Source organism: Aquarana catesbeiana, linkage group LG04 (assembly GCF_042186555.1).
Source record: "Aquarana catesbeiana isolate 2022-GZ linkage group LG04, ASM4218655v1, whole genome shotgun sequence".
In the NCBI taxonomy this organism is placed as follows: domain Eukaryota; kingdom Metazoa; phylum Chordata; class Amphibia; order Anura; family Ranidae; genus Aquarana; species Aquarana catesbeiana.
The window spans coordinates 185,906,639-185,927,117 of record NC_133327.1 but is presented as its reverse complement, the minus strand read 5'-3'; the positions used below and the strand labels follow the sequence as shown (position 1 = coordinate 185,927,117).

Below are 20,479 nucleotides of genomic sequence, written 5' to 3'. Positions count from 1 at the left end.
CACCGCCCTACAAACCACTGACCTCTGTACACTGCCCTACATCCTGCGAACCTCTGTATACTGCCCTACATACTACTGACATCTGTACACTGCCCTATATACTACTGACCTCTGTACACTGTCCTACATACTATTGACCTATGTACACTGTCCTACATACTACTGACCTCTGTACACTGCCCTATCTACTACTGACTTCTGTACACTGCCCTACCTACTATTGACCTTTGCACACTGCCCTACCTACTACTGACCTCTGTACACTGCCCTACCTACTACTGACCTCTGTACACTGCCCTACCTACTACTGACTTCTGTACACTGCCCTACCTACTACTGACGTCTGTACACTGCCCTACCTACTACTGACCTCTGTACACTCCCCTACGTACTCATGACCTCTGTACACTGCCCTACCTACTACTGACCTCTGTGCACTGCCCTACCTACTACGGACCTCTGTACATTGTTCTACATCCTACTGACCCCTGTACACTGCCCTACATACTACTGACTTCTGTACACTGCCCTACCTACTACTGAGCCCTGTACACTGCTCTACAAACTACTGACCTCTGTACCCCACCCTACAAACTACTGACCTCTGCACACTGCCCTACAAACCTCTGTACCCCACCCTACAAATTTCTGACCTCTGTACACTGCCCTACTTACCTCCTACTGACCTCTGTACATTGCAGTACATCCTACTGGCCTCTATATATTGCCTTACATCCTACTGACCTCTGTACACTGCCCTACCTACTACTGACCTCTGTACATTGCACTACATCCTACCGACCTCTGTACACTGCCCTACCTACTACTGACCTCTGTACATTGCCCTACATCCTACTGACCTCTGTACACTGCCCTACCTACCACTGACCTCTGTACACTGCTGTTATCCTAAGGCTAGGTTAAAACTTGAGCAAGTTTCTGGCCTGGGTTTTACACAAAAAAAAGGTGGCTGTGCCTTTTTGAAAATGGAACCGAAGGGCAATCACATGGTGCTTTCATGTCATGGGATTTCCCTGTGATTCCCGCACCCGCAACCACCCACTACAGTGTGAACCAAGCCTAATGTCCATAAAGTCTCCTAAACTCTTGTACAATACAAGCCTCTATGAGCATTTTTATGCCTCTTTTTGTGACAGAGGTTCTAGCATTTTTTCTGCTTCTAGTGTGCATGTCCTTAGTAGATCTCCACGGTCTTCTTGGCTTGCCCTTCACTGAACTCTTTCTAATTCAAGTAGCCATTCCTGAGGACCAAAACTGAACTGCATATTCTGGATGAACGTAAACCAGCAGGAACCTCTAGCAATCAATCAGTTAGCAGTCATGATGTGCAGTAACCTCTAGCAAGCAATCAGTGAGCAGTAAAGATGTGCATTAATCTCTAGCAACCAATCAGTGAGGATATGAAGTAACCTCTAGAAACCAGTCAGTGAGCCTGGACCAATTAGCGGGTGTGGACCAGTTCTTTATGTTTACTTTATTAAAGTTTTGCTGTGGAAACCAAAATTGCATGGGGGACCAAGAAATTGTTTGCCCAGGGTCCAATCAATATTAAAGACGGCCCTGCTCCCACTGTTAGCACAATTTAATCACACTCAACATTTGGTGTAGCGTGCTTCACATACCGCTATTATCAGCAGGGTGTCCCCAGATTTGAAAATCTGGTCACCTTACCATGAGGTTCACATAGACTTAAAATGAATGTCTACTCATCTCATTGTTTCCAATTGGATCAGTTAATAATCTTATGTCTGCGAGGCTGCCTGCAGTCCTGCATGACTATTCTTTAAAGCAAGATTGTGCATGGCTCTACCCACACAGCCACATTGTAGATCTCAATAGAGCACAAGCGCAGTGACCTGGGGCTGGGGAAACAGCTAGCAGGAGCCTGTGCATTACATCCACCAAGCACTGATCCTGGTTGCAATACTCTGCATGCTTCAATACAAAAATTTAATATATATATATAATTAATGTGAGTGCAACTGTTCGTTTTTTTTCAAAGGGAGACTAGGCCTTTAGGTACGGTTATACTTTTATAAATGCATTTTTTGGGTGAAATAATGGTGTTTTTATAACTATAGCTACTATTCCTGGTATCTAAATATGATGTACTGGTTACCACAAAAGGATAGATGTTGTCATGGGCCATCATGGGATAGAACTGTTTTCATAAATCGGCTCTTGACCATCTACTGCCTATAAAGTACACATTCCCATAGAGAATTGTAGTGTCACCTATACAGTATACATTCCTATAGAGAAGTGTAATGTCACCTATACAATATACATTCCTATAGAGAAGTGTGATGTCACCTATACAGTATACATTCCTATAGAGAAGTGTAATGTTACCTGTACTTTATATATTCCTATAGAGGAGTGTAATGTCACCTGTACAGTATATATTCCTACAGAGAAGTGTAATTTCACCTGTACAGTATACAGTATATTCCTATAGAGAAGTGTAATGTCACCTGTACAGTATATATATTCCTATAGAGAAGTGTAATGTCACCTGTACAGTATATATTCCTATAGAGAAGTATAATGTCACCTGCACAGCATATATTCCTATAGAGAAGTATAATGTCACCTGTACAGTATATATTCCTATAGAGACGTGTAATGTCACCTGTACATTATATATTCCTATAGAGAAGTATAATGTCACCTGTACAGTATATATTCCTATAGAGAAGTATAATGTCACCTGTACAGTATATATTCCTATAGAGAAGTATAATGTCACCTGTACGGTATATATTCCTATAGAGAAGTATAATGTCACCTGTACAGTATATATTCCTATAGAGAAGTATACTGTCACCTGTACGGTATATATTCCTATAGAGAAGTATAATGTCACCTGTACAGTATATATTCCTATAGAGACGTGTAATGTCACCTGTACGGTATATATTCCTATAGAGAAGTATAATGTCACCTGTACGGTATATCTTCCTATAGAGAAGTATAATGTCACCTGTACAGTATATATTCCTATAGAGAAGTATGTCACCTGTACGGTATATATTCCTATAGAGAAGTATAATGTCACCTGTACGGTATATATTCCTATAGAGAAGTGTAATATCACCTGTACGGTATATAATCCTATAGAGAAGTATAATGTCACCTGCACAGTATATATTCATATAGAGAAATATAATGTCACCTGCACAGTATATGAGAGAAGTATAATGTCACCTGTACAGTATATATTCCTATAGAGAAGTATAATGTCACCTGTAAGGTATACATTCCTATAGAGAAGTATAATGTCACCTGTACAGTATATATTCCTATAGAGAAGTATGATGTCACCTGTACAGTATATATTCCTATAAAGTATAATGTCACCTGTACGGTACATATTCCTATAGAGTAGTATAATGTCACCTGTACAGTATATATTCCTATGAGACATGTAATGTCACCTGTACAGTATATATTCCTATAGAGAAGTGTAATGTCACCTGTACAGTATATATTCCTATAGAGAAGTGTAATGTCACCTACACAGTATATATTCCTATAGAGAAGTATAATGTCACCTGCACAGTATATATTCCTATAGAGAAGTGTAATGTCACCTGCACAGTATATATTCCTATAGAGAAGTATAATGTCACCTGCACAGTATATTCCTATGGGGAAGTATAATGTCACCTGTACAGTATATATTCCTATAGAGAAGTATAATGTCACCTGTACAGTATATATTCCTATAGAGAAGTGTAATGTCACCTGTACAGTGTATATATCCTATAGAGAAGTATAATGTCACCTGTACAGTATATATTCCTATAGAGAAGTATAATGTCACCTGCACAGTATATATTCCTATAGAGAAGTATAATGTCACATGTACAGTATATTATCCTATAGAGAAGTATAATGTCACCTGTACAGTATATATTCCTATAGAGAAGTGTAATGTCACCTGCACAGTATATATTCCTATAGAGAAATATAATGTCATCTGCAAAGTATATATTCCTATAGAGAAGTGTAATGTCACCTGTACAGTATATATTCCTATCGAGAAGTATAATGTCACCTGTACGGTATATATTCCTATAGAGAAGTGTAATGTCACCTGTACAGTATATATTCCTATCGAGAAGTATAATGTCACCTGTACAGTATATATTCCTATAGAGAAGTATAATGTCACCTGCACAGTATATATTCCTATAGAGGAGTATAATGTCACCTGCACAGTATATATTCCTATAGAGAAGTATAATGTCACCTGTACAGTATATAATCCTATAGAGAAGTATAATGTCACCTGTACAGTATATATTCCTATAGAGAAGTATAATGTCACCTGTAAGGTATATATTCCTATAGAGAAGTATAATGTCACCTGTACAGTATATAATCCTTTAGCGAAGTATAATGTCACCTGTACAGTATATATTCCTATAGAGAAGTATAATGTCACCTGTACAGTATATATTCCTATAGAGAAGTATAATGTCACCTGTACAGTATATATTCCTATAGAGACATGTAATGTCACCTGTACAGTATATATTCCTATAGAGAAGTGTAATGTCACCTGTACAGTATATATTCCTATAGAGAAGTGTAATGTCACCTGCACAGTATATATTCCTATAGAGAAGTATAATGTCACCTGCACAGTATATATTCCTATAGAGAAGTGTAATGTCACCTGCACAGTATATATTCCTATAGAGAAGTATAATGTCACCTGCACAGTATATTCCTATGGAGAAGTATAATGTCACCTGTACAGTATATATTCCTATAGAGAAGTATAATGTCACCTGTACAGTATATATTCCTATAGAGAAGTGTAATGTCACCTGTACAGTATATATTCCTATAGAGAAGTATAATGTCACCTGCACAGTATATATTCCTATAGAGAAGTATAATGTCACCTGTACAGTATATAATCCTATAGAGAAGTATAATGTCACCTGTACAGTATATATTCCTATAGAGAAGTGTAATGTCACCTGCACAGTATATATTCCTATAGAGAAGTGTAATGTCACCTGTACAGTATATAATCCTATAGAGAAGTATAATGTCATCTGCAAAGTATATATTCCTATAGAGAAGTGTAATGTCACCTGTACGGTATATATTCCTATAGAGAAGTGTAATGTCACCTGTACAGTATATATTCCTATCGAGAAGTATAATGTCACCTGTACAGTATATATTCCTATAGAGAAGTATAATGTCACCTGCACAGTATATATTCCTATAGAGGAGTATAATGTCACCTGCACAGTATATATTCCTATCGAGAAGTATAATGTCACCTGTACAGTATATATTCCTATAGAGAAGTATAATGTCACCTGTACAGTATATAATCCTATAGAGAAGTATAATGTCACCTGTACAGTATATATTCCTATAGAGAAGTGTAATGTCACCTGTACAGTATATATTCCTATCGAGAAGTATAATGTCACCTGTACAGTATATATTCCTATAGAGAAGTATAATGTCACCTGCACAGTATATATTCCTATAGAGGAGTATAATGTCACCTGCACAGTATATATTCCTATCGAGAAGTATAATGTCACCTGTACAGTATATATTCCTATAGAGAAGTATAATGTCACCTGTACAGTATATATTCCTATAGAGAAGTATAATGTCACCTGTACAGTATATATTCCTATAGAGAAGTATAATGTCACCTGTACAGTATATATTCCTATAGAGAAGTATAATGTCACCTGTACAGTATATATTCCTATAGAGACGTGTAATGTCACCTGTACAGTATATAATCCTATAGAGAAGTATAATGTCACCTGTACAGTATATATTCCTATAGAGAAGTGTAATGTCACCTGTACAGTATATATTCCTATAGAGAAGTATAATGTCACCTGTACAGTATATATTCCTATAGCGAAGTATAATGTCACCTGTACAGTATATATTCCTATAGAGACATGTAATGTCACCTGTACAGTATATATTCCTATAGAGAAGTGTAATGTCACCTGTACAGTATATATTCCTATAGAGAAGTGTAATGTCACCTGCACAGTATATATTCCTATAGAGAAGTATAATGTCACCTGCACAGTATATATTCCTATAGAGAAGTGTAATGTCACCTGCACAGTATATATTCCTATAGAGAAGTATAATGTCACCTGCACAGTATATATTCCTATCGAGAAGTATAATGTCACCTGTACAGTATATATTCCTATAGAGAAGTATAATGTCACCTGTACAGTATATATTCCTATAGAGAAGTATAATGTCACCTGTACAGTATATATTCCTATAGAGAAGTATAATGTCACCTGTACAGTATATATTCCTATAGAGAAGTATAATGTCACCTGTACAGTATATATTCCTATAGAGAAGTATAATGTCACCTGTACAGTATATAATCCTATAGAGAAGTATAATGTCACCTGTACAGTATATATTCCTATAGAGAAGTGTAATGTCACCTGTACAGTATATATTCCTATAGAGAAGTATAATGTCACCTGTACAGTATATATTCCTATAGAGAAGTATAATGTCACCTGCACAGTATATATTCCTATAGAGAAGTATAATGTCACCTGTACAGTATATAATCCTATAGAGAAGTATAATGTCATCTGCAAAGTATATATTCCTATAGAGAAGTGTAATGTCACCTGTACGGTATATATTCCTATAGAGAAGTGTAATGTCACCTGCACAGTATATATTCCTATAGAGGAGTATAATGTCACCTGCACAGTATATATTCCTATCGAGAAGTATAATGTCACCTGCACAGTATATATTCCTATAGAGGAGTATAATGTCACCTGCACAGTATATATTCCTATCGAGAAGTATAATGTCACCTGTACAGTATATATTCCTATAGAGAAGTATAATGTCACCTGTACAGTATATAATCCTATAGAGAAGTATAATGTCACCTGTACAGTATATAATCCTATAGAGAAGTATAATGTCATCTGCAAAGTATATATTCCTATAGAGAAGTGTAATGTCACCTGTACGGTATATATTCCTATAGAGAAGTGTAATGTCACCTGCACAGTATATATTCCTATAGAGGAGTATAATGTCACCTGCACAGTATATATTCCTATCGAGAAGTATAATGTCACCTGCACAGTATATATTCCTATAGAGGAGTATAATGTCACCTGCACAGTATATATTCCTATCGAGAAGTATAATGTCACCTGTACAGTATATATTCCTATAGAGAAGTATAATGTCACCTGTACAGTATATAATCCTATAGAGAAGTATAATGTCACCTGTACAGTATATATTCCTATAGAGAAGTGTAATGTCACCTGTACAGTATATATTCCTATCGAGAAGTATAATGTCACCTGTACAGTATATATTCCTATAGAGAAGTATAATGTCACCTGCACAGTATATATTCCTATAGAGGAGTATAATGTCACCTGCACAGTATATATTCCTATCGAGAAGTATAATGTCACCTGTACAGTATATATTCCTATAGAGAAGTATAATGTCACCTGTACAGTATATATTCCTATAGAGAAGTATAATGTCACCTGTACAGTATATATTCCTATAGAGAAGTATAATGTCACCTGTACAGTATATATTCCTATAGAGACGTGTAATGTCACCTGTACAGTATATAATCCTATAGAGAAGTATAATGTCACCTGTACAGTATATATTCCTATAGAGAAGTGTAATGTCACCTGTACAGTATATATTCCTATAGAGAAGTATAATGTCACCTGTACAGTATATATTCCTATAGAGAAGTGTAATGTCACCTGTACAGTATATATTCCTATAGAGAAGTATAATGTCACCTGTACAGTATATAATCCTATAGAATGGGAACAATGATAATGTCACCAGCAGACACACACAGTACTCTGATTCCCCATGTCTATGGGAGGAATGTGCTCAGCACACACTCGGCTCCTCCCATATACAGTTGCTCGGTAACCTCATGTAAACAAGGCGCAGCATGGAGGGGACAGAGGAGGCTCGGGCGTCAGGTGAGTGATAGAAGTCATCAGGAGATAAGCAGTTCAGACGAACTTTCCCGATTTATATGTGAGCATTGTGTTATCAGAGCAAAGACTGCCCGGAGCCATGGGGCTGATCCTGACTGCTAGATCTGATGGGGCTCCCAGTGAACTCCCTTACAGTTCTTTATACAGTATATGGTAACATTATAATGATAGACATGACCAGGGCTGGACTGGGACAAAAATTTGGCCCTGGACTTCACCCAGACTGGCCCACTTTGACAGGTCTCTCCCATGCCGGCTTGCCACCCAAGCCCCCCCCCCCCCACTAGCTATTAGCCGTTCTACATTATTTCTCTTATAGGCAGTATCAGTGGGGAAGCTAGACATTATTTCACCTGGGGCAAAGAATCAGTTTGGCAATGGAACAAGATTAGGCAGGAAAGTGAGGCCGCCCTCCTTCCAGATCGTATGATGAGCTTCTAAGTGTTGACTCCTGAGCATCATGTCTGTATTCAGGCGCGCTGCATAACTAGCCAGGGAGAGGAGGTGAGCACTGCGGGGGGGGGGGGGGGGACAGAGGACTGGAGGGGGGCAGCGGTCCACTGTCACTGAAATCGGCCCACTGAGCCATCGGCCCACCGGGAAACTCCCTGTAGTCCCAATGGCCAGTACATGCCTGGACATGACTGGTGTGTGAACAGACTTCTTGTTTTACTAATTTGTTTGATTTTTTCATGTGCATTCATTGATGATCCCATATGTCTATTAATTTTGCAGGGTACATAGACAGTGAGTGAGAGCTATCTGTATCCATACAATGGTGATTACATCCATACATACATACACACATCCATACACATAGTCATACATACATCCAGTGGCGGCCCGTCCATATGGGGGGCGCAGGGGTGCCGCCCCCCTTATCTATGCGCCCGGCCCCTAATCTGCATGCAGGGTGTCGGACACATGGATTTCTATGTTTTTTTTTTTTTAAGCACATGATTAGAGCCTGAGGCTTTAATTAGCTTAAAAAAAGGGTGGACTCCGAGGACAGAGCACTGCCAGTTGTGTGACAATAGCGAATTATTATTTTATTTATTTTTTTTATTATAATCTCCCGGCCAATTGGGAAGCAAGTCCTGAGACCCGATTGGCCGGGAGTCTTAGGATCAGCCCTACCCCAGATGGATCCTTGTCATCTGCCTCCTAAGTTAGGAGGCCTCTTATCGTCCGTCTCCTGCATGGGGGAAATCGCTGCCTTCCCGTCCATCTCCCGTGGGGGTGGGGGTTTGGTGGCGTTGGTTTGCTACCCCCCCAAAATATTGATCACCAGCCGCCACTGCATACATCCATACACACAGTCATACATGCATTCATACACACAGTCATACATACATCCATACACACAGTCATACATGCATACATCAATACATACATACACACACACAGTCATACATGCATCCATGCACACAGTCATACATACATTCATACACACAGTCATACATACATCCATACACACAGTCATGCATGCATCCATACACACAGTCATACATGCATCCATGCACACAGTCATACATGCATTCATACACACAGTCATACATGCATCCACACACACAGTCATACATGCATACATCCATACATACATCCACACACACAGTCATACAACCATACATACATCCATACACACAGTCATACATCCATCCATATATAATCCATACACAGTCATATACAGTCATCTCACAAAAGTGAGTACACCCCTCACATTTTCATGTGACAACACTGAAGAAATTACACTTTTCTACAATGTAAAGTAGTGAGTGTGCAGCTTGTATAACAGTGTAAATGTGTCCCCTCAAAATAACTCAACACACATCCATTAATGTCTAAACTGCTGGCAACAAAAGTGAGTACACCCCTAAGTGAAAATGTCCAAATTGAGCCCAAAGTGTCAATATATTGTGTGGCCACCATTATTTTCCAGCACTGCCTTAACCCTCTTGGGCATGGAGTTCACCAGAGCTTCACAGGTTGCCACTGGAGTCCTCTTCCACTCTTTCATGATGACATCCTGGAGCTGGTGGATATTAGAGACCTTGCGTTCCTCCACCTTCCATTTGAGGATGCCCCAAAGATGCTCAATAGGGTTTAGGTCTGGAGACATGCTTGGCCAGTCCATCACCTTTGCCCTCAACTTCTTTAGCAAGGCAGTGGTCATCTTGGAGGTGTGTTTGGGGTCGTTATCATGTTGGAATACTGCCCTGCGGCCCAGTCTCCGAAGAAAGGGGATAATGCTCTGCTTCAGTATGTCACAGTACATGTTGCCATTCATGATTCTCTCAATGAACTGTAGCTCCCCAGTGCCTGCAGCATTCACTCATAGACCATGATACTTCCACTATTCTTGACTGTAGGTAAGACACACTTGTCTTTGTACTCCTGAGCTGGTTGCTGCCACACACGCTTGACATCATCTGAACCAAATAAGTTTATCTTGGTCTCAACAGACCACAGAACATGGTTCCAGTAATCCATGTCCTTAGCCTGCTTGTCATCAGCAAACTGTTTTGGGGCTTTCTTGTGCATCATTTTTAGAAGAGGCTTCCTTCTGGGACGACAGCCGTGATGCAGACCAATTTGATGCAGTGTGCGGCGTATGGCCTGAGCACTGACAGGCTGGCCCCCCACCCCTTCAAACTCTGCAGCAATGCTTGCAGCACTCATACGTCTATTTCCCAAAGACAACCTCTGGATATGACGCTCAGTACGTGCACTCAACTTCTTTGGTCAACCATGGCGAGGCCTGTTCTGAGTGAAACCTGCACCGTTAAACTAATGTATGGTTGTGGCCACTGTGCTGCAGCTCAGTTTCAGGGTCTTAGCAATCTTCTTATAGCCTAGGCCATCTTGATGTAGCGCAACAATTCTTTTTTTCAGATCCTCAGAGAGTTCTTTGCCATGAGTTACCATGTTGAATCTCCAGTGACCAGTATGGGAGATTGAGAGCAATAACACCAAATTTAACACACCTTCTCTCCATTCACACCTGAGACCTTGTAACACTGAGTTACATGACACCGGGGAGGGAAAATGCCTAATTTTGCCTAATTTGGACATTTTCACTTAGGGGTGTACTCACTTTTGTTGCCAGCAGTTTAGACATTAATGGCTGTGTGTTGAGTTATTTTGAGGTGACAGCAAATTTACACTGTTATACAAGCTGTACACTCACTACTTTACATTGTAGCAAAGTGTAATTTCTTCAGTGTTGTCACATAAAAAGATATAATAAAATATTTACAAAAATGTGAGGGGTGTACTCACTTTTGTGAGATACTGTATGCGGGGCCATCTTTAATATCGATTGGACCCTGGGCAAACAATTTCTTGCCCCCCCCCCCCCAATACAATTTTGCTCTCCACCTGCCTGCACACCATGGACCCATGGGGTGGTGAGGGGACCCATCAATAGACAGAAAACTCTTAAGGATCCTAGGACTCCTGGGATCAGTGGCAGTGCTGGCGGGGGGGGGGGGGGTGTATGATCAATGGCAATGCTGATTTTTTTACCGACTACCTATATATAGAGGAGTTTCAACACTGGCCATCAATGTACTAGGGGTTTACACTGACCACTAATGTAATGGAAGTATTCACACTGACCACCAATGTAAGGAGGGGGACCTTCACACTGGCCACTAGTGTGAATAAAAGGATTGTGCACCAAGCCCTAATGTAATGAGAAGATTTACAATGACCACCAATGTTAAGAGGATTTACACTGACCACTAATGTAATAGGAACATTCATAGTAACTGCCAATGTAAGGAGGGATTTACACTGATCACCAATGTAAGGGGGACCTTCACACTGGCCACTTGTGTGAATGAAAGGATTCTACACAAAGCCCCAATGTAATGAGAAGATTTACACTGATCACCAATGTATCACCAAGGCTGAATGACCACAGTTGCAGGCATGCCCCTTTTTCTCCACAGTGGGCAGCATTCAGTAATATGCGTTTGTTCGTAATAGAACTTCACAGTGAGATATCGGGGGATACCCTAAGGGACAAGGGAATTTAAACCAACAATTTATAGGACTTTAAAGATCTGTTGCTTGGTGCCAGTTACCACAGCATACCTTCAGAGGTCTTTGAAACTTATGTTACAGTATCTCACAAAAGTGAGAACATCCCTCACATTTTTGTAAATATTTAATTATATCTTTTTCATGTGACAACACTGAAGAAATGACACTTTTCTACAATGTAAAGTATTGAGTGTACAGCTTGTATAACAGTGTAAATTTGCTGTCCCCTTAAAAAAACTTAACACACAGCCATTAATGTCCAAACTGCTGGCAACAAAAGTGAGTACACCCCTAAGTGAAACTGTCCAAATTGGGCCCAATTAGCCATTTTCCCTCCCCGGAGTCATGTGACTCCTTTGTGTTACAAGGTCTCAGGTGGGAATGGGGAGCAGGTGTGTTCAATTTGGTGTTATCGCTCTCACTCTCTCATACTGGTCACTGGAAGTTCAACATGGCACCCCATGGCAAAGAACTCTCTGAAGATCTGAAAAAAAAGAATTGTTGCTCTACATAAAGATGGCCTAGGCTATAAGAAGATTGCCAAGACCCTGAAACTGAGCTGCAGCATGGTGGCCAAGACCATACAGCGGTTTAACAGGACAGGTTCCACTCAGAACAGACCTCGCCATGGTTGACCAAAGTAGTTGAGTGCACGTGCTCATCGTCATATCCAGAGGTTGTCTTTGGGAAATAGACGTATGAGTGCTGCCAGCATTGCTGCAAAGGTTGAAGGGGTGGGGGGTCAGCCTGTCAGTGCTCAGACCATCCGCTGCAAACTCGTCTAGATGGCTGTCGTCCCAGAAGGAAGCCTCCTCTAAAGATGATGCACAAGAAAGCCCACAAACAGTTTGCTGAAGACAAGCAGACTAAAGACTAAGGACATGGATTACTGGAACCATGTCCTGTGGTCTGATGAGACCAAGATAAACGTATTTGGTTTAGATGGTGTCAAGCGTGTGTGGCAGCAACCAGGTGAGTAAAGAACAAAGACAAGTCTGTCTTGCCTACAGTCAAGCATGGTGGTGGGAGTGTCATGGTCTAGGGCTGCATGAGTGCTGCCGGCACTGGGGAGCTACAGTTCATTGAGGGAATTGTGAATGCCAATATGTAATGTGACATACTGAAGCAGAGCATGATCCCCTCCCTTCAGAGACTGGGTTGCAGGGCAGTATTCCAACATGATAACGACCCCAAACACACCTCCAAGATGACCACTGCCTGGCTAAAGAAGCTGAGGGTAAAGTTGATGGACTGGCCAAGCATGTCTCCAGACCTAAACCCTAGTAAGCATCTGTGGGGCATCCTCAAACGGAAGGTGGAGGAGCGCAAGGCCTCTAACATCCACCAGCTCCATGATGTTGTCATGGAGGAGTGGAAGAGGACTCCAGTGGCAACCTGTGAAGCTCTGGTGAACTCCATGCCCAAGAGGGTTAAGGCAGTGCTGGAAAATAATGATGACCACACAAAATATTGACACTTTGGACTCAATTTGGACATTTTCACTTAGGGGTGTACTCACTTTTGTTACCAGCAGTTTAGATATTAATGGCTGTGTGTTGAGTTATTTTGAAGGGACAGCAAATTTACACTGTTGTACAAGCTGTATACTCACTACTTTACATTGTAGCAAAGTGTCATTTCTTCAGTGTTTTCACATGAAAAGATATAATAAAATATTTACAAAAATGTGAGGGGTGTACTCACTTTTGTGAGATAATGTATATACAAGATAATACTCAATGAGGGGAATTCATTAAAACTACAGCGCCACTTTTCTGGCATTATTTCCTCTAGTTAACGTGTTTTGACAAATTCATGAAGCACTTTTGATTCTGACTTATGCGCCAAATTCAGATAGTTCTAAAATGCGCCACTTTTACATTGTGGCACAATGCCAGCGCCAAATAAAAAAAAAATACCACATGGCTTTAGCCAGTACATGGCTTTAGATTGTATCTAATTTGATCAGTGATATTGGGAGCCCCCTTCCTTGGAACTTGGTACATAGGAGATAGCAGGAGAGGGGCTATGAGTGAAAGCTTGCCATAGTGTTACTTGTACAAGCAGAGGGGAATCCTCTAGGTTGAGAGCCAGGATCGCCAACAGCTCAAAAAGAGTGAGAGAATGAGTTAAAAATAGGGGTTGAAGATGTAGTGCTGCAGATAGGTTAGTAGGAGTGGGGAAAGCAGGAGGGGGAGTGTAGGGGTTATGGAACTAGGCCCTTCTGAGGACCGGAGGACCACATAACCAAGGGCCAGGTCCTTGATTTATAGTGTGAGGTTTGGATGTGAGGTCAATACAGTATCATTAAATTATCTTGGAAGATAGTATAGGTTCCACTGTGCACCTAGCGTGGACCTCATGAGTGCACTTAACACTCTCATGTACGTGCAGCTGGATACATGGGGTCTCAGTACCGTGGGTTTGGCCCCATTTGCTTTTTGGGGAACAGACTGCTAGGGAGGGAATCAGAGCACCGACCCCGTGCTACTGGAGGACTTGTCATCCGAGCCTGGTACTTTTCCTCGATGGTTGGCTGCTGTTCGTTTCACCAGTTTATGGTTACCCGTGCAAACTTTTCTTCTCTGATTCTCCTGCCGAGCTAAACCTTTGTGGTGACCTTCCTCCTGTACCCCATGTGTGCTTTTCAGGCCTTGTTCTTCTGATACGACATGTACCACCTTTCACCCCTTTAAATAACTTCAGACCAGGCTTAAGAACAGTTAACTAAGTTTTACTTGAAGGCTGCAACAGTATGATCCACGAACACACATGTTCCTAACAAACTATTTCTATTTCCAGGCATACCTTTGCTGGTAGATACCCATTAGTGGCAAAGTCCTTGGCAGATAAGTCCCATAGGGTGGTGGTGTTCGAGGGTTGCTCTGGGTTACATCTTCTTCTGGGCTGAATCTTCTTCTCTTTTCCATGTGGTCTCGCTCTCTCCCTGAGACTGAACTTCCCCCTAGTTTATAAGCTGAACAGGGTGGAAGGCAGGACCCAAAAAGCTTGGGAAACCAGCAGACCCAGTAATAACCCTTCCCCACCTGGGCAGCCCATACTCCCTAACTAACAACAACCCACCATGTAGACACCTGCCTACATGCAGGAAGCTTCTCTGAGGATCCAAGATGGGCGAGTGATGTCAGTTAAGCTGGTCATACACCAGTAGAATTTCATTTCGGAACATCTGTTTGTTGTCGACTGTAGTGATTAGTGGTGTCAAATCGATGTCTGTTTTCCACTGCAGGAACACACTAAATCGTAAATGTGATTTTCATTTGGAGAAAATCATACATATTGTAATGGAACATGTGGGATGTTCTGTTTTGATGATCCATTTTTCAGAATTTCTTAGTGTAAAACTAGCTTTAGGACGTATGCTCACTGAAATTTTGTAAGCATTTAATGTGACTCCAACATATTTCCCGAATACTAAAATTCCACATTTGGGAAATACAGCGGACGCACGTGCACAGGTAAACGCTGATGCAAAGAAGCATCTGAGTTTATGGCAGGCTGTATGCGGCACCTGCAGCTCCCTGGGCGTAGGAAAGTGCTGGAAAATTTAGCAATACCTATCAAATCTGTGTGTGTGAACCCTTACTGTGATATCGTTTATATCTGCAAGCTGCAACAAAGTGATAACCTACTGTTTCATTTAGTACTTTTGTAGCAGTTGGATATCTGTAGAACTGAATAATATTACAGCCAGCGGCAATTACTTATTTCTGTGAGCAGCCAAAGTGTGAAATCCTATTGCAGTATCAAAGGATTGCAGCATAAAACATCTTGTTATCTGAGGTGTACTGAGCTGTCAGTAATCCTTGCTATTTATCAGCACTTTGCTTTTTATGTTTGGTTATCATCGGTTTATTATATTTATAATTTATAATCACCTGTGCTATTATTTGGTAGTTGCTTTGTGTGCCTTTTTTGACAATTTATTCTTTTTAGGGGCTCATGCACACAGACACAAAAAACACCACTAACAGATTTGTTTGGCATTTTTTTAATGGATCTAAAGAAAGCTCTATTGGCAGAAAAATCCACCATAAATACACATGTAGTATTGTGTAAAGTACACAGAATTATGCGCGTAAACATGTGGTCACAAGCATAGCATTTCTTTTTCTTATTTTTTTTTTTACAAGAATTAATTTATGTGTGGACACATGTACACATGTTTATGTGCTTATGCTATACATGCAAAACCTGCTTGTCTCTGATACATGATATAGGCAATTTTCTTTTAGGCTTAATGTACATGGGACGTTTTAAAACCTTGACAGATAGTAAGCGATGTTTAAAACTTCCGTTTTGCCGCATTTTGCGTTTGCGTTCAGGAGCGTTTAAAAAAAATATATATATATATATATATTTATTTTTTCAAATAGTCTACAATGTATCTCCTTTAAAAACGCCTGTAAATGAAACAAGGCTAAACGCGAGTTACTGCGTTTACAAGCTGTTACAGGCTCTTGGGTTTAAAATTCCTCTGAACATCCATTCTGAATGCATTTTTCGCTTTCCAAAAAATGCTTCTAAACTCAACTGCCTAAAAACAACTATAAATGACCCTGTGTACATGTACTGATAAGATAACAGAGGAGAGTTCAGGGGCAGCTGAAAAAAATGCCCAACTGCTTCTAAACGTCTGTTTACCAGCAGCGTGAGGCCTTACATTGCTGAATGCACCTTTAGATATAACAGATCAAAACGTTGCCATGTGCATGGACATATTGGCTATAAGGCCTAATGCACACAGGACATTTTGAAAACTTTCCTAGAAGCCTTTCCTCCTGTCAGCAGCATTTTGGCTGAAAAAAAGCCTGACGCTTGTAAAAGTGTGTAAAGCTTTTACAAGCTTTAAGGCCTCATGTACACTGCTGCTGGTAAAATATGAGTGCCCCAAAGGGATATTGCGGGCAGTGGATCAACAAGGATCAAGAGGTTGTTGGTGCAGATAAAGTACAAAAAGTTATGTAAAATTATCAAAATTTTATTAGTACAAAATATACAAAACACATACTGACATCTAAAACCATAGGTACAATGAGAGCAATTGGTGTCAGAATACAACTGCTAGAGTGCTGCAGTGAACCACAATAGGGGGCCAATTGGCCGTAAAGTCCGATCGTGTGTACGCGGCATAAGACTTCCTCCGTTTGTCCCTGTCGGGATGGCTCGTCGGTGCTCCCTGACATGGAAGGGCCTCCGTTTTCGCTCAGTGGGGACGGGGGCATCTCTTAGCAGCACGCATGCGCCCGATCCAGTATCCCGCGCCTGCGCAATGGGCTTTCCATCATCGCCCTGCCAGGCTGCCCTCTCTCCGTGTCGGCGGCCTCCGGCGAACGTCTGACATCATTGCGCTACCCTGCGCACTGACGTCGGACGCCGCTCAGGCCGGGGAGCCGCGATTGGCTAGCGCTCCCCATACACAACTGTGCACTCATTTGAGTGCTCGAAGTTTTCATCCTCGCCCTTCATTAAAAGTTTATTCCCTTCTCCTGGGCCTATACCTTTCCAAATGCGGGATTGGCTGTCCTGCTATACCACTCCCACATTATCAGGTACTTAGCCTAGTAAAAACACACACACAATCCTGCTACACAGCTGAGAGGAGCGCTGCTCCCTGCATAGTGACCAGCTAACTGAATGGCTAAGGTTAGTTATTTATTAATTTCTCCTTGTGCCTGATTTACACATAGCTATTTAGAGAGATCTCTCTCCCATTTTTCTTGGTATATTTATATTTATATCTCAATGCGCACTGTTTCACAGTGCGCAGATATACATAATTTTCCCTGTTTTCTACTATTTTTAGATGTGCGCTATTTATGCCTTTCTGTGGCGGTTCACGTGAGCCCTGACCTGCTGTCTTACCTGCTGACATAAGGCTAGCCCCATTCAGAACCAAGGTTCCCCCTTTCTCCATTCAACCACTATCCTATTGGATTTAGTTGTGAGGACTGCCTTTATCCACTGGACCCATGGGCGTGGGAGTCCATCTCATAACATCCCTGTGTACATTACTGTTGCAATAGAGAAACAGATGTCTTGTGAGTACTTTTCTGATTAGCATCTATTTTGATGTTTTTTCTGCCTTCTTTGGAGAATTTAAGCCTTTTAATCAATGTTACCATCTCCTTTACTGTTCATGCAGATGAAAAATACATTTACTTACATATACTGTATATATGCATATATTTTCTCTTTTTAGAAATACAATAATCTGCTTTTCTGAAACCCCTGAGGAAGGAAGTACACATCATAAAAAGAAATGAGTCTTTTTGTGTTTTTCTGAAACATGTAGGGTGTTTTGTTGCAGTTCCACTCTACTCTTTGACCATATATTGGCCCCCTATTGTGGTTCACTGCAGCACTCTAGCAGTTGTATTCTGACACTAATTGCTCTCATTGTACCTATGTTTTTAGATGTCAGTATGTGTTTTGTATATTTTGTACTAATAAAATTTTGATAATTTTACATAACTTTTTGTACTTTATCTGCACCTACAACCTCTTGATCCTTGTTGATCCACTGCCCGCAATATCCCTTTGGGGCACTCATATTTTTTGTTTCTCTCTTTTGTTATGGGATGTGGCAGAGGCCTCTAGTATCAGCTCGACTTTAGTTCCTTTTCACTAATTTTTCCAAGGAGCGGTGTCTACACCGCTCCTTCACCGCTCCAAAGATGCTGTTTGCAGGAGTTTTTTTTCCCTCCTGCCAGCGCACCGCTCGGGCTTTCACACTGGAGACACAGCAGCGGCAGTTTCAGGTCGGTTTGCAGGTGCTATTTTTAGCGTAATAGCGCCTGCAAACAGGCCCCAGTGTGAAAGGGGCCTAATTGAAAAAAAAAAAAACACTTCTAAACGCAAACATGGCTAAACACATTAAAACTGACGTTTTTATCTGTCAAGTTAAATCGTTCAGGAGAGGTTGTAAAAAGTTAAAGTTTTTTTTTTTAATTAAAATAACATACATGTTATATTTACCTGCTCTGTGTAGTGGTATTGCACAGGGTGGCCCGATCTTCCTTATCTGGGGTCCCTGGCGACGATCTTGGCTCCTCCTCTACGTTTTGGGACTACCATAGCCAGCCGCTGGCTATGGGGAGAAGCATGGTCTGCGCGCTCCTAACCTGTGTGTCTATGGAGCCGCGCTCCATAGACTTATACAGCGGGATTTAGGCCTGCCCCCACTTCCTTTTCACTGCATTTGAGTGACAGCAGCAAGAGCCAATGGCTCCTGCTGCTTCTCGAATGCTGTATAAAGAGGAAGTAAGGGGAGAATAGATGCAGTCGTGCACAGCGCTGATCTCTTCTCCACTCTCTTCCCTTTCACATAGGGGAAGGGGGACACAGGGAAACTGAAAATGTTTTTTTACCTAAATGCAAACAATGCATTAAAGAGGAGTTCGGCCTGGAGAAAAATAAAATTAAAAGTCAGCAGCTACAATTCCTGTAGCTGCTGACTTTTAATATATGAACACTTACCTATCCCCCAGCACCCCAGCCGATTTTCAGATCGGCTGTCGGGTGCTGCCACTGCCATCTCCACTAAGGGAAACTGGCCACGAAGCCTTTCGGCTTCACAGCTGGCTTCCAAATGCGCATGCGCAAAACGTACTGCGCTTTCTAATTGAGCCGGTGGCGGAGGTAGGAGAAGGGAGGCCGAACTTCCAAAGGATGGTGCTGCAGTGCCTCTTCCCCCTTGAAAGGTGCCAAATGTGGCACCGGAGGGGTGGGTGAAGCAAATAAGAGGAGGTTCCACTTTTGGGTGGAACTCCGCTTTAAGGTAAAAAACGTTTTTAGGTTTAGTAACACTTTAATACCCATGGGGGAAGCAAAGACATACTGTGCCTATGCAAACATGCCATAGAGAGTACAGAGAACTACTGACATCTGTCCTTATGTTTCCCTCATGGTAACAAGCTAAATCTTAATATTTTTTTTGCTAAACCTAATAGATTTATCAAAGGGCTGTATGGCCATTATAAAACCTACATTAATTAATACTTCTATTTACAAAGCAGATGGTTTCATTACTTCCTTACAATATTCTTCAGAAAGGCAAACTCACACTTTGACCTTGATTTTGCTAAGTTAGTCTCGTAATGATATAGGAAACCTATAATGAGAGTAATGTTTTGGTTGCTCTTGACGACCTCCTTTTAAAAAATTTTAGTTGCTTGGATGTCTCTGGTTTCAGGATTTTCTGAACCACTGACCCAGAACAAAAAACGTAACATATTTCAGATTAGTGACTCGAAAAATGTTGAAGCTAAAGGATCTGCCATATAGCCAGGTAACTAGCATTTTCAGAAGGAGAGGTCAGAAGCAGAGCTTCCATATGA

The 20,479-nt window shown here is 41.0% G+C and overlaps 1 protein-coding gene across 1 annotated transcript in view; it reads left to right on the top strand.

Moving 5' to 3' along the window:
* Nucleotides 1-7,986: 7,986 nt before the first annotated feature.
* The window catches only part of ERICH6 (glutamate rich 6), a 102,056-nt gene continuing 89,563 nt past the window's right edge, over nucleotides 7,987-20,479 (top strand). The window contains exon 1 of the mRNA XM_073625989.1: nucleotides 7,987-8,054. Coding sequence (XP_073482090.1) covers nucleotides 8,024-8,054 — 31 coding nt within the window. The 5' untranslated portion in view covers nucleotides 7,987-8,023. The remainder of the gene's footprint in view (nucleotides 8,055-20,479) is intronic.